The sequence below is a fragment of the Cutaneotrichosporon cavernicola genome, assembly GCF_030864355.1.
Source record: "Cutaneotrichosporon cavernicola HIS019 DNA, chromosome: 3".
NCBI lineage: Eukaryota > Fungi > Basidiomycota > Tremellomycetes > Trichosporonales > Trichosporonaceae > Cutaneotrichosporon > Cutaneotrichosporon cavernicola.
The window spans coordinates 1,124,197-1,140,282 of record NC_083395.1 but is presented as its reverse complement, the minus strand read 5'-3'; the positions used below and the strand labels follow the sequence as shown (position 1 = coordinate 1,140,282).

At 54.6% G+C, this 16,086-nt stretch overlaps 1 protein-coding gene across 1 annotated transcript; it reads left to right on the top strand.

Moving 5' to 3' along the window:
* Window positions 1–10,719: 10,719 nt before the first annotated feature.
* PCL1 (uncharacterized protein) lies at window positions 10,720–12,169 on the top strand (the record flags this gene model as incomplete). The annotated part of the gene is made up of 2 exons (XM_060598874.1): window positions 10,720–10,822; window positions 10,917–12,169. 2 exons carry the CDS (start codon window positions 10,720–10,722, stop codon window positions 12,167–12,169), a joined length of 1,356 nt encoding a protein of 451 aa, XP_060455624.1.
* Between the last annotated feature and the right edge of the window lie 3,917 nt (window positions 12,170–16,086).

Below are 16,086 nucleotides of genomic sequence, written 5' to 3'. Positions count from 1 at the left end.
GCACCCAACCCCTGTACCTGTCAAATCCGCCATCGCTGCACGCGTCTCAAGCGTTGTCGACAAACCCCGAACTGTGACATTGTTCCTCTTACCGCACCTGTGACATTTATCCCCTCGGTTCCACACATGCACGACTGTACGGTGTTGTTATTCTATATGCTACAGTATGTGTACGTGCCAACCCGCCGCTTCATTCAACGTCCGAGGCGGAACATGGCGGTTACTCGCGAGCCTGGGCAACAATGGCGCGTTGCGACGTGCGATGCGCGCACTTTTTTTTGCGCCCTCGCTGGGCCCATCCATGACCGGCCTCGTCCCGCGCGATGCCGCCGTCATCACTGGCTGTCGCTGAAGACCCGCTAGATCTTATCACTCGTACTCTGTCTCAGGCGGCGTGTCATTCTACGCGATTCAGCCGACCCGCATCACCGAGCAAGTGAAGCTCCAGGACGTGGGAAGAGTAACGCCGGTAAACCGACCTACCAAGCCCAAGTGTGGTCGGAGCCAGCTGCAAAGCAACATTCCCACCATGTGCTGAGATTGTGCTCAGAGGTGCGGATAACGGAGGGCGCTGGGGGGCATATTTGGTCTGACAGACACAAGGCAACCTGATGTAGGATTGTTGGTGGGTGTTGGAGTGACGGCATGCCTGACAATGCGTCGACTGCGCCTGACATGTTGAAATATTGAAAGGCCGAGCTGCCTGATGCGACAACGAGCACGCCGAGCTGACCGAGACCCCGACAACGAGCACGCCGGCCTTTGTACAGCGGTCTGAGATTGCGCTGAACCAAGATGAGGCTTCGACATTGAGGAGCTAAGAGGCTAAAGCCCCCCGAACCAAGCAGCCTTGCTTGCGCCCAAACAGTGGCCAAGGCCCACTGGGCGCAGACTACTCGTACCAAGGAGGGACACGATGCACTGAGCTCAAGTGCGCGTTTAGCTGTCCTGCTGCAACGTGGGACCGACATGCGGCGCGACAAAGAGGATGCCGGAGAGGCGTTTGGGAAGAGGTCGATCTGACGCTCTGCATATTGTTCCAAGATCCAAAATTGTACACTGGGCGACGGGTTGCCAGTCGTTTTTGGGTCGAGAAGGTGTTCTCCAGACTTTCACTTTGGCCGGGTGGCGCATGTCTCTGCTGGCAAATGAACACCCGGTTACTGTAGATTTCGCTTATATCCGTTGAAGCTACTTGTCCCCCATAATCCCAATCTCGACATGTCCTCTGAGCGCAGTCGATTGCCATCTCCGTCACGGTATTCGAATGTGCTCGAGTTAGCGGCAAGCGACGCCACGCGCTTGGCCAATTGTTTCTTGACCTGCATTGACCTGCAGGATTCCAATACACAGACAGAGTTGGCTGGTGATCGGCTTATCTCAAAGGATCACCAGGATCAGCAGATAGGCACGGTCGGGCGCCTCGTGCCTGCATAGGGAGCCCGAACAAATAATTCGGGTGAGTAGCTCGTTGTACAACTGCTCAGTGGTTGCGCAACACGACTGCGAAGCTTTACGTGGTGGTCCCTAGGGTATCCAGTTGAGCGCTGGACCATTCTCGAGTTTGCACGAATACGGGGTCGCTGGACCATTCTCGAGTTTGCACGAATGACGGCGTTCTCCGAAGTATTGGGCAGTCGGCCGTCCCGATGCCGATTTGGTCATTCTTTCGTTACGCGGGGCGGCCTAGCGCCTCGGACGGGACGGGAGGGGGGCTGTGCCGACGTGCCGACGTGCCGCGGAAGGACGGAGATGCGTGACTTGGGGCCAGATGACAATTTGGACTGCAAAACTAGTTTAAACTGGGCCTTTTTGGCCCGGGGGCCGCAGTCGGCCCAACTCTAATCGTCGGGTACAATTGGCGTCGACTAACCCCGGAACACCTGTAACGGAGCTTGATTCGACTCGGGTTGATCGGCTGCTGGAACCAAAGCTGGTGACGTCGGTGATGCAACGTGATCGGCTTCTCGCAACGTGCCTGTCATATGACCATACTTTTGTCAGATAAGAGGCAGACGCAGACGTTGACCCTACCTGGTCACAGAGGCAGAGGATAGCGCTGGGACTGGACGAGGTTAGAATCCACCTGGTACCATTGCCAGATGTCACAAGTCGCCACATCACGATAGGCTTGGTCAGGCCAACCCGACCGAGGATATCGCTGCCCCGACTTGAGGAATTGCAGAGAGGGACGTGCAGAATTGGCATTCAGAGAGAGGGTCAGTCTTGTCACTGACTGACGTCTACGGCATTGTACAGAGTTCAGAGTTGAGCGCCAAACTTTACATTATACACGCGTTAAAGGTCGTGCCTAACTGATCGCCAGGTCAGTGTTTCACTGGGTTACTCTTGGAATCATAATGACATGGTTTGAATTACGACACCAACATGACGAGTCGATCACGGAGATACACACCGTGACGCCGAGCGACATGCTCAAAAGCCGGTGCAGGGATCGATTTTGGGTTTTGCGACGCCGAGACTGCCACCTGAACACACAGCGACTCATCTTGGGTGACTGGGCAGAGTTGGAATACTCCCCACTCCACTGCAGATGGATTTTGCAGATGCAATGACAGAAAAACCTGTAACGCGAGGGTGTGAGTGGCTCTGGCGGTTGGAGGTGTCGTCGAGAGTCGAGAGGACCCAGAGTCTCTCCACGGTTTCACCCTACCACAGTGTCAGTGTATCCCAGTCTCTTTGCTCGAGGCGAATATTGGGGCTGTAACTTGAGGCGGTAAGCGTATCGCACTAACGGATGGCGGATGACAAGTTCAAAAGTGGCACTTGAGAGTAAGGGAGTCATCGCTTCTGCCACACTGCCACTCCCACGCATCCGTGTCAGCCTCATCTCATTCATCTAGCATGTAGCGTGTCTGTTCATTTGGGTTCTCACCATCACCGCAGATATTCCACCATGTGGAACCGGGGCCAACTGTGGCCTCTACATTCCTGGCCTCTCCAGGGCGGACTTCACCGTCGAATGAGACGTTCCGAGCCGCTTCCCGCGCGTCTGAGACATGGCGTTGCGAGGATCTGCATCTGGATGTGCTTCGGCACAGCCGAACCTGACATCATGCATCATGTGTGTGTTTCGGCACAGCCGGACTAGACATGAGCAAAAGTGACAGCGGCCAAGCTTGCCATGGCAGTTGCGAGGTGGTTTGTGGCGCGACAGTGAAACATGTCCATTGCCGCACTTGGCCTGTTTTTTGACTCTGCCCTAATTGAATAGATCCCTGCTCACCACCAGGTTAACGACGGCCATTCGTCTCATCGCTGCGCTGCGGCGCGCTGGGTTGCGCATGTAAACTCATGTAGCCGATGTATCCCCCACCCGATCGACAGGGCTGTGCTGTGGTGATTGTTCTTGTGGAATGCACGCTCGGATACTCGGTGATTTTGGCTCCCGTCTCACTCTCCCTCTCCACAATGGCGACGTCGGGTAAACCGCCGTTAACTGTCCTCGTGGCGCACGGGACCCACAGCCGCGGTTGGGTCTTGGTGGATGGCTGTTGGGGCTGTTGGCGAGCCATCTCGTAGCCTGTCAAGGAATATAGGTCTCGCGGTGAAGACGGCGACCTAGGTGTCCAACAATTTGGGTTGCGGCGGCCACTCCGTCACCCACGGTCCCAGGGTAGTATTGTCTGATGAGACAGAATGGTGGGATGGGATGGTTGAATGGATAGCGCGTCCGTTTCAAGCAAGAGAGAGAGAGGGTCATCCAATGCAATTTAGTGATGGCGGCGTCGACGCGTCTGCCGCGGCAACGAACCGAGAGAGGATAAGGCTGAGTCATCGGGGTTTGGAACTCGGAGATGCTACCACCGGCAGTCCGAGTCGTACGCGGACTCGTTGTCTTATAGGTTAACGTCCCAAGGACGCTGTACACGTTTGTGTCGGCAAAGGCGGAAAATATGGTGAATTGACCGAATATCAGTTTCAATCTGTGACTAGCGAGACTTACCTGTGCTGTTCTGCAACACTAGCGACACCCTGCCGCCACGATATGCAGGCATAGTAAACCGCAAAAACCACCAGCTCCAAAGTGCAGGCATGGCTGACGGGCGGGTTCCCATCAATCGGACAGAGTAACTACACCATGCACACGGCTGATAGCACATGTGTTCTCAGAGTCCGGTGAATGCATTGCGTGCATCAGCACCAAGATCTGGGTTTCCAGATCTGGGGGTTGGCACATACTCCTGGGTGGCGCCGGCACATACTCCTGCGTGCAATCGGGTTAGCCTCGACCCCTCCAACACAAAATCAGATCTGCCCATCAAACATGTTGACCTGATCGGTCCGAGGTTGGCGTAAGCCGTAAGGGCCAGGGCCAGTCGGTTCTTTTGATCCCGTCGGACTGGATGATAGTGTGCTTTCGTTTCCGGTCGTCGCTGGATGCGCAATACACTTACGAACATGTCGATGAGATCTCAGCACGCGGTAGCTCCAGTATTAGCATGCTTTTTGGGACTTGTGGGACCCGTGACTGCCATGTTAGCATGTGATGATGTAGCGTGTGCACATGCCACATGCCACCATTCACTGCGATGGGCCCTGCACTAGCCTAGACTAATGTCGCAACGTGTTGGTGCTTGGTGACTGTCCCCGACTCCCCCACTCTGCCACGCAGGATGGATCTCATAACCCGCCCCTCGTACAATTCAGGGCCTCCATCCAGCGCCTGAGATAGTTCTACACGTTTGAAGTTGACCTGGACTCGCTTCGTTACACCTCTCGGCGTTTGAGACAGATCTGGAACTCAAACCGGTAACAGGGCTTGGCGGACGCAAGCCACGTCGAATGCGTCACGCGTTTGCTTGGCCCTCTGGCCCTCTGGCCCTCTGGCCCTCTGTGCCACTCCCAGAGGTGACTACCGGGGGCGGTGCGTGGCCATTATCGGATAATGCGGACATGGCCGTTGTTTTGATGTGAGCAAGGTTCGACGTTGATTCGCCAGCAGTGAAGGATGTCACCAATAAATCCGTGACGCCGCTGGAGAACTATGCGCCCACCGCTGGAGAACTGGAGTAAACCTACATGCAAAGCAGACATAAATCCGAGAGAAACCCCCGTCCTCCGATACGCACGGAGTTGAAAGGTGGGGGAGTTGCGCAGTAAGCACAAAAGCGAAAATTGTTTCGGACAAATTCAAGTAACCCAATGGCGTTGCCGTAGCGGGATGCTTAATCGTCATGCCGGCATCCCCTTTACTTGGGAATAATGGACCCTCAGACATGACCCAGAAAAGCCAGCAGCAGGGCCCGGCCATTACGTGTCGCCCGGCACTTGAGCTCGAGAGGCGAGGCGGGAGTGGTCCAGCCATGAGAACCTGTTGCATGCAAGTGCGACGCATTGGTGGATCTCGCACACTTGCAACTGCGGACGTGCGCCTCACATCTGCATCCGCGGCGCCGCCTCTCCCGTCCTTCTTCCGCTAGGGCCCAAGCAGCCGTCTTCAAACCTGCAACGCCTCCCACATCCGCGCGCAGGATCATCCAGGGAGACTCAGACTCATACCAATCACCGGGCACCCAAGATAGGCAGAAGACATTCGTCCAGGGCACCGGAGAATGGGACAATTGAAACAGGGCTTACTGCTTTGTTACACTTTGGGCCATGCCGCCGGTAACGTAACTGGTGGCGTGGAAAGAGCCCGAGTTAGCACTCGCGCAACAGGCCTCGAGTGTCGGCCCAGTGGAACCATTTACGACTCCCATGGCCTCAGTACACTGTAAGGTTTCCGAACATACCGGGTTTATCCTTACTCTAAGTGGCTTACCATTGGGCGAGCTAAATCTCCCGGGCATTCGTTTGCAGACACTGTAGTCCACTGGCTCATGGCTCGAGCCACGAGTGCATCTACCTTGCCACCTTGCACTCTCTACGCCGGTAACAAGCTGGCATCGTCCATTGTGGCCATTTGACATGACAGGGTTGCGGGAACAAGGCATGTTCGGTTAAACCCTCCAAAATGTCCCGTGAAACCGCTCCCTCTGAACGCCTTTGACTGGTCAGGTGATCCGGTGAATGGTGTGTTGTAACAGTATGCATAATGGCAATGTCGTCCATCCCTCGGAGGAAACCATCAATCTCGTCGAGGTCGACTTGGTTCGCTTCTTGCGAGGTATGCATTTGTGGGGAATCGAGAGCGACAGCCGGGAGGACTGGCGCTCCAGGTCCTGCTCCGCCCGCCGCTGATGTACCCCAAAGTGTTACTGGTGCCGTGCCTGTACATGGCCCGGCGGCGCGGCGGCTCAGTGATGTGGAGGCTCAAGGTACGATGAATTGGGACAGTCCTCTGTTGGACGTGCCTCGGACTGTGCTATGAGCGCAGGTGACTCCATCGCGCCTGTGGGTAGGGTCGCTAGCCAGCGGCCTGGCCTTGGTTTCAAGAACAAGGCGTCAGCGCCGCCTGAACGTGGGACCTCCGGTGCCCGTCTGATGTCATGTCAGTCTGACCCATTCATGCGTTGGATTCTTCTCCTGTAGCATTCAACAAGCATTGGAATGCATAGTCGACGGTTGGAGACTGGTGTCATGGCTACGACGATTCGCGGACCGATCAGAAATATACCGACTGGGTATGTTTTCCTGAGGCTTCGATAACATGGACATGGCTCCCTCGGCTTACCACTTGGAGCACAGTCCGCCACAGCTTTGTATACGAGCCCGCCGGCGTTGAGGCACCAGCGTATCCCCGTCCCTTGGGAATTGATAAGGTAGCAAGGCCAAAGCTAGAGCAACCATGGTAGATTTCTACAGGATCCAAGGTATGCGGGAAGCTCAAGGGGATGGAGTCCAAGGGAGGAGGCTTCGTGTGACGGTGTCGACATGCCAGGGTACGGTAGCGGAATATTTGGCAGGCACTCTTCTCTTTGTAACGAGAAGTGCTGGAACCAACGTCGTTCCCTGGGGCCATACCTGAGAGCCAAGAAGGGGTTGAGAAAAAGAGAGGCCAAGTATGGACAAGGATGGAGAGACCAGCGCCATAGTTGTTATCGCCTTTGTGGGCCGAAGCGGGGGTTGCTTGAGCGCTCGCTCCAACAAGTGAAAACGCCTTGTCTTCCCGCAGAGCAGTTCCTGGTACGGCGGCATGTATCGCAATTCTCTCAGCTACAAGCTCTAGCTGCACTTGATACTGTCGTGGCGCATGGGAAAGCCAGCGACCATACTCGCCTTTTGCACCTTTGGTAACCTCGGTTCATGGATTCTCATGTTGCACTAGAGGCCATTCTCGGCGTCTCCGAATTGAGCAACGATCGGTAATCTCAAGATCTCGGCTATTCCTCTGACATGCATGGTCTGTCTCACCCTTGTCTGTCTGACTAACGACAACAAAAGTGTGATCAGCTGCTGAGCACCATCTACTTGGAATGATACTCGATCATCTCGGGTACACAATCGCCGCGCGGGATGTGTATGTGTCTTGTCTTGTACTTGCACGTGCATCCGAACAGAACCATCGAGATGGCGCCAAGCAATATATTGCCATATTGGTATACGTAAACGCCTTCTCGGGAGAAGTTTAGATTCCAACCCCTGTCAGCTGTTGTCCATGCTAAAAGTTCTGGGTCGCGGGAGGTTTCAAGGCACCGGATGTTGTGCGCATCTATGTATAGTGTTTTCGAAGCGGTACCCCGCCAAAGGCCTTTTCGAAGCGAACTCGGAGTCGCTGCGCACTTGAAGTACCCTGCAACATGGTCCCGGGCGAACACAACCTGGGGGTTGGGATCTTGCCACTTCTTTATCCGGTTGTAAGGGTGGTATGATGCGGTCCAAGCGCCGCGATCGACTCTAGTGTGGTATAGTGGTGTTTGGTGCTCATCAGAGTGGGCAACTTGGCAGCTTGGTTGATACACCTGATCGCAGATCTCCGACCTAGGACAGAGACGTGGCGTTGACAGCCACTAGATGCACAGACAGGCCGCCATTCACCTCCTGGCTAACCAACCCTTCGAGGTAGGATTGGTATCCGTGTGGCTACACGAGTTGGCCCTTTGTGCGTGGGGTTGGGGTTGTGCACGGATGTAATGGGCCTCTAGGTATAGTGCCAAATATTATCCTGGAGCGCCAAGATGAGGGTCGGATCTGCCAAGAGCAGAATAGGTAAACCAGCACTTAATCCTAAAGGACGACATTGTCACAGCTGCGAACCTGGCGTATTCCAAGGTAAATAGGTGCTTGGACAGGGGTCGGGCTGTTTGTGAGCTGCGGAGGTGTTACAGAAAGTTATTGCATGTCGAATCAGCATCCGTTTTTCCAAAATCCTCACTAACGGCAACCAGGATCGCAAAGGATTGCTGTTACGCATTCGTATGTCTTGAAGTGAATTGGATCTGGACGTGGCCAAAGCAGAGCTTGTGCTTGTTGACATCATCAGGGTAGAGGACGTAGAGCTAGGACGTAGAGCGGCAACCGTGTTCGATAGTGTCTACAATACCAAGCTCTTATCGGATGCAAAACATTAACGGCACCACCGATTCCGACTCTGTATTCTGCCGTTAAGCCAGGCTAGGTTTGAGTGTGGTAGAGACGCAAAGGCATATTCAACAGATCGGGGGTACAGGCTTGCGTTGCTCATGATGCCAGCAATGATCCCGGCACACAGGTGTGGCAGGATGTCAACGCCGCAAGTGCAAGTGATCATTGTCGGCGTCTGCATGACACTCCTAAAATAGTTTGTCTTCTATCTCGGACTGCATGTGCCTGTTGCTCGAGACATGTATGGATGGCAGGATTGTTCCCTCCAACTCGAGGCCGCCACTAGTCCAGCCAGCCTTTGCCTTGAGCATCGCCTGATAAACTTGACAATCCGGTAATGAATTGATCTTGAATGAATTCCAGTCAGGCACAGGCACCCGGCTCTCAGCACGCGCGCTGGATTGTTGCATTCGATTTCCACATCCCGTTTTGCATTCATTAGTGGCCCCCCCTAAGAAGACCATCCACGCGTCCTGAGGACAGCCTATTCCCGCTTGCGCACGGCGTGGCGCTTCTGCTTGTATGCCTACATTGTCCCCTGTGGCGTACAGGATGTTTATCAACCTTTGGATTAGAGGATCAGTATCTGGAGAGGGCAGTGGGCATGATCCCAGGAGCGCGCTCAACGGGACTGTCATGTATCTCACAGCACCACCGGCCGTAAGCCTTGGATATCCTGCAGAACAGGTAAAAAATCACAAAGTGTAACCAGGCACCAGAGCTTGAGCTTGCGGCACGCTGGATTGAGTAGGTAACGGCACTGTGCCACCCGAAAAGACTGTTTTGGGGGTAGTTTCCAGCAGTCCTGGTTAGCAGGGTACGATACGCTCCAGTGTAATAGAACTTTGGCTTTGGATCAAGATGATGATGATGCAAGTTTGCTGCGGAGACGATTGTACTGACACTAGGGCCGACATTCCTATGGTGCACCAGTTGTTGCCATCAGTACAATCTAGTCATCGGATCGTCGGTCGAGCAACCGGCAAAACTGCGTTTCCTTGATCTTGTCTTGTTGACGATGCATGTGGTTTGTGGTCATGATTCGTCCCGTGTCTTGGGTTGTAGGAGGAGAGGATGAATAGACCTGGAGTAGGGACAAGTGCCGGATGAGCAGAGTGTTTAGATGGCCTTGGAAGTTGTGTGGTGACAAGGACAAGGGAGTCGAATGAGAGCCGGTCAACGGGGCACGGCAACCGGGCAGAGTGGTGGGACGTTGGCGTCATCGGGGGGGGGGGCAATGGGAGTCTTTTCCTGTGGCGTTTTCGTCCCGTCGTCGGTGGCTATGAGCCGGGCAGAGCATGTTCCCGTAACGGTGGCGTTTTGAGTGTGACTTTAGGGCAGGGCAGGGATTAGGGCAGACTGCAGAGGGCAGAGGGCAGAGGGTCCGGACAAAGTTTAGACGGCAAAAGGTACAAATCAAATGTCATCTTCGGGTTCTTGAGCTTTTTGGGTCAAATCACATCCAGGAGGTCCGGGGGAGCAGGATACCAGGATCAAAGAAAAATACAGAATGATCCAAAGCCCAAAGACTGCAACTCTGGCACAAAAAGGATCAGGGACAGTTCAGGGGGAAACCAAACCTCAAGACGGGAGTGCGCAGCCGTACTGCCCTTTACCCTTTACCCAGCCTACCAAAAACCCTGCATACTGGGTCCTCCCTTTGTCGTCCTCTTTGATCCACACCACTCTCATTCTCTGCATCTGCCTGATTCCTGATGGCTTCACTCATACCTTATGCCTGCGCGTAACCCGGCAGCTCTAGCTCTGACAGCTCTTGTCTCCTGCAGAATCTGCCCAGGCTCATGTACATGTACACTAGAGCATCAATCGACGCCAACATCACCTTACTACCTTTAAAGACCTCTCTCATCTTTGGTTGACTGATTTCCCTCCCTACCAATTCACCCAACTCATTCGATCTCATACCCAGCCCTCCCTCCTCCTCCCTTCCTCCTATCCTATCCCCTAGCTTGCAGCAGCTACATCCAACCCCAAGACGAGGTCGCTCGACATCACAAACGCTCATCCTCTTCTTGATAACTCGTGTTCCTTCCCCAACTACACTACACACACACACACACTACCTTTGATCAGCCCTTCGCTTGAACGCTCCCTTGAGCAGCTTGCACCCACTTGACTTGCCTCGTTCCTAACGGAAAGACTGCTTCGACCAGCTGGCTGGGCGAACTCGTACCACTCGTATCTTTAAACTCGACTACCTTGTTGCCCGCCATGTCTCGTAACCCTATCCACCCCGCCTCGCTTCTCCCTCTTTCCCAGCACAATACCCACATTGTCCACACCCTCAAGAACCGAGTGCCACAAGAGTTCTTTGGTGAGTTGGAACACGTAGTGCACGGACCAAAGTGTCACACACACACACACATCCACACACACGCCCAGTCGATCATTTTGTCTAACCCGCACAGACTATATTGCCGAGCGCTGCGAGCAGGTCATTCGCATCGAGGATGAACTGCCATCACCACCAGCCTCCCCTCGGTCTCCCACTTTGCCTGCTGGGTCCGCCGCTTCCATCTCTGGTCCCACCGCCCCACGTTGGTGGGAGGCTCCCCTCCCTGTCAAAGGCCAGGTCGAAGCGCTTCCCACTCTCGCCGACTTTATTCGCGGCCTCGTTGCCCAGTCCAACGTCCAAATGCCGACCCTCGCCGTCGTCCTAGTCTACTTGGCTCGGCTAAAGGAGCGCCTCCCCCCAGTGGCACACGGTATGCAGTGCACTCGACACCGCGTGTTCCTGGCTGTCCTGATCTGCGCCGCAAAGTACCTGAACGACTCGAGCCCCAAGAACATGCACTGGCAGCGCTACGCTCGTTTCTTCGCCCTAGCAGAGGTCAACCTCATGGAGAAGCAGTTACTGTACATCCTTGACTACTCCCTCGAGGTTGACGAGCCGTCCCTTATGGCCCACCTCAGCCCTTTCTGGGCTGTCCAGAACCGCCTCAACGCCGCCCGGTCGGCCGCCCAAATACATCACGCCAACCCCTACCCTTCCTCGGCGTCGGTGGCTGGCGTCCCTGGCCGTAGCCCGCTTTCACCACCCCACACCCCCCCCACCAAACACAACCTGTCTGTCAACATCCCATCATCCCCTCGCATGCCATGCCAATCAGCACCAGCACCACGGTCGCACTCGTCGGATGCTCTTCGTCGTCGCCGCATCGAACCTTACCCTCACCCTCCTCCAGTCGCCTCAACCTCACACCTGCCAACACCCCCAAAGCACGGCGACTCCCCATCCGGCTACTTTGTCGAGTCTCACAACTACCAACATCAACACCTTCCCCACTCGCAGGCATCTATGGCTGCTCTCGCCTACGCACGTTCTCAGCGTGCTCTTCACAACACGCACCGCCCTCACTCACGCAACCCCTCTCCTCTTACCCACTTTTCTCGTCTTCATCTCGACGAAGAAGCTCCAGGCCTCATCCCTCGTCGCGACTCGCAGTCCAGCACTTGCTCGTCATGTTCGTCTCTCGCCAACGAGACACCTGAGCTGTTTGACGAGTCCGCAGTCACAGCTTGCCCCCTTGCCCGCCGCAAGGCCGCCATCCCATACCCCGATGACACATACATGGTTGGATCGGGGGAGGCGTCGCCAAAGTGGCGCAAGCTTGGCCTTCGGCAGGCCCAGGCGGCATTCATGCCTCGTCGTGCCGCATGAACGGCCACGAGTTATCATCACGATGCCACGCACGGCTCGGTTAGCACCAATGTGGAGGAGCCACATGGACATCATGAACATCTTGGAGGGATCAACTTGAGATCTGTTGTTGTAGACACTGCATCATAGCACCGGACTCTTCACCATTACGATACACACGCATCTTTACGCTCATACATATCTACTAGGAAAACGCTGTTGAATGGTTGACTGGCTGGCTGTGGATGGCGAGCAAAGATGGCGCGAGGTTGCGCTGGTGCACGCTGAGATGATCCCATTCAACGAGGCAGGCTGCAAGTGACCCTGACGCTCAAGTGCTCGAGTGGCGCATCTACCTGAACAGCGGGATGTATTGTCAGTCTTAGTGCTTGTGACTAAACTACCAAGAAATCAGAGGAGGAGGAGAGGCAAGGAGAGAGATAGGCCGGCAATGTCCGCCAACCCCATGTGAGGTCACCAGGTCCCGCGTGGATATTCAGCCAACCACAAACGCCATGTGATCGTCATTCATCCACTTGTGTTGATATTCTACTGTTCATCACCCTATTCATCAACCCAAAGCGATCCCCAAGGTCTAGGCCAAGGCCCGTTTCACAATGAACCGTATCCCTGTGATCCTCGTGGGTATTGTGCCCTTGCCTGTGCATGGGCAAAACATCGCATTCCATCAACTGACACGTCGCCGCCCGTTTCCCACTTGTCGCAAACCTTCCGATAGACCATCGATGACATCGAGTACGTTCTATGGCTTTCCCCGTGAACCGCTATGAGCTTGTGACATGCGGTCCGCTCTTTTGGCTCTAGGGATTGCGACGCCTCCATGCTGACAGACAGGTATCTCCTCGATCAGCTGGTTCGTACATGTGGCCAACCGGTGTGTGCTGTGACAAGATGTGGCACAACAGGGTCTAGAAAGACTCAAAGAAGAGAATGGGGCAGGGCAGCGTTGCGCGGCGATCATGACGTCGGCGCGCGGGCTGGTTGCACATTTGATTGAAGCATTGAGGGACCCCGTGACAGGTAGTACGAGTGTGGGCAGCTGAGTGTCGACATGAAGTGACCGCCACAGCGAGTTGTCCTTGGCGTTCTTGCAGGGCTACTGGACAACGTGGGGCTGTATCAGGTGCATTGAGCCCGAGCAATGGGGAAAATCACCCAACGCATAGACGGCTCCCGGAAATACACTTTGGAAGTGCGCAAGTCGTTATTCCAAACTTGCCGAATGTTGAGAACGGCGATATTCCCGCGAGCTTGTGGCCCTGGGACCTTGCAGTGTCTTGGTGCCATCGCATCCCTCCTAGTGGTCATGCGAGCGCCATAAGTCATCTTGGAAGGTGTGGCGTTTACAGTCCGTTGGCCGAGAAACACCCTGTTCTCTGAACAAGTCGCCACGTTGATCCAGTTGCGGATTTTGCCCTCTGTAGCACTATCTCACTCTAATTTGCGTAGTCACCCTTGTGGCAGTGATCACGACGATCCTGTCGATCACCAATAGACCACCGACGATCCTTGACTAACCCTACAGCCCCCTCCGTCAAATGAAGAGGAGCCAACCCTCACGCAGCTTCGCAACAAGCTTCAACTTGCCCTTGTCGAGGTAAAACAGGGCGCCGAGTAGAGTACACCATCCCCATGTAATCACCATACCCGAGCCGGGCGAGAGCGTGCAATCTTTTTGACCCGCGTGACAGTGCATGTAATGGCAAGCAGTGGTAATCAAGATAGCTTCGATTGCGTACGTTGGGCGACTGACGTCGTGCAGGAATCATGGGTTTGGGTTTTCACCCGCCCCTGGTAATCCAGGTGGTGACATACCTCCCGCGAACACAAGTACTGTGTCGCGGTTCGCTCCTGATTCCCATTCTGTGGCGGACCACATCATCCATCAGCCGGCCTGCCGGGCGTTTGCCGGTGGACATGGGTAATCGATCACGACAACCCGGTACCTCAATGGAATCATTCCCGTTGGAATTTCCTAGCACAGCCAAACCTTGTCTTGCTCGGCTTCTTGGCCGTCAGCCCGTATTCACAGATTCTCCACAGATTCTGCTCCACTTTCACCACTTGGATAGAGCACCTGGTCAATTCAATATCTCGCGGGTTCGAACTTTATGGTCTTGCCTCGGAACGTCTCGTTGTAATTTTGAGCGCATTTATTACCGCTCTGGCCCCGGCTGACATGCTATGTTGTGGCAGTTAAATATCGGACAAGGCTTCACTAACCGATTTGCTTGGCACGGAGTGCGTAACACACACTGGAGAAGCCCAGAGGGGCAGTGTTCCTGCTTGTTCCTGTAAATTTCTGCTTGTTCCTGTCCGTTTCCTGCTCCAGCCAGCAACCTGAACTGACTCAAGTTGTTCGGAACGGCTCCTCTCTGCGCCTAGTTGTAAGAATACTGCTCTCTCGGTTGGTGACCCTGCCTTGTACTGCCCAGTTTAGGGCAGCCTCGTCTCCTGTCTGCTTCCTCCTTGGGCGCATGGCATTCATGGCTGCACGCACGCTCTCTCTTTTGATTATCGAGTGTGGCAAATGAATGACTCCCCGTCTAACTGCAATATTGTTCTTTCCGCAGCAGGCATCCCAGAACAATAACTGGGCTCATTGATTTCCCGAGACAGTTTGTTACCCTCTCGAGTGCCCAAGCACCCTCGAGACCCAGGGTATTGTACGGCAGTGGCACCCTAGACAAGCTTAATCTTCTTGCTTGCCTGGTTGACGTACATGTCATGCCCGGCATGCACACCTCTAAACCTTATGTATGACCAATTCATAGAGGCGAGGCAAGCTCAGTAGAGGTCGTCGGGAACGTCTACCGTAAGCTGGATTTGTGCAAACGTTATTCCAGGAAGTATTAAAACAGGGAATGACGTGACGTGTCCGCCACTAGCTCATCCTTGGCCCATACCGTTCCGACAGAAGCCGAATATTAGTCGGGTTAGAGCATGTGGACAGAAGGATTACAGGTACCGCTTGCGGATCAACCGTTGCCCGAGCAAGTGAAACGGCCAAATGCAAAGGAGGATTTGAGTTTGCAGTGGGAGTGAATGGTATATCCGAGAGAGAGTACGTCCGGAAGCGTGCGGATGAAACGCAAGGACGGCGATTGGACTTGCAAGTAGGAAACAGTGTGTGGTTGGACGCTAAACCATGCAGACAAAATGTCCCCCAGTTCAGCACGTTGACGTATGTACGTATGTACTCCCAAGCGTTACTCATGGCCGAGGTGGAGGCTGTTCCGCACCGCCATAGACATTACACGGTAAGGCTACGGGTATCTTTCAGAGCATACTGCTCTGTCCCGCTCTGCCCGACCACATTCGGCATGTAGGGTACATTTCGTGGACATGGATATATCTCGGGCTCCATTGACGCCGGCGCTGATTCTTCGAGACGTCGGACACTAGGTACAGCTTAACCGCTCCCGATATCCGGTGACCGAGGGCGGAAGCAGTCTAAACTCAACCTTAGATTCTTTCCGCTCTCCACCATTTCAGAGTGACAGTTTAGCGCCTGATCCGCCACTTGATTTGAATCATTCAGATTCCCGCTCCCGACAGGACAAGCGTACCCTAACAAATCCATTCGCACAATGTATATTCCCACCATCCCACGCAGGGCACGGGACTGTAACGCGAGAGATTGCGACTGCCTCGGTTCTCGAAAGGATTCCAACACAGAACAGGAAAGTGACTGCCACAGAGTCGCCGCCATCTCTGATCGAAATGCAAATCTCCTCTTGCTACTGCTCAACGCTTCGCCGTCGAGTCGAACGCAAACACAAACCAACATCACGTGAGCAACGGAAGTAAATTTGAGCCTGGGCCTCCACTCTGACGTCGTCAACATCCAGAAACATCTCCAGCTGGGCGGCGAATTATGTCCATCCATCCAATTGTTGCTAGTCCATTCTATCGCG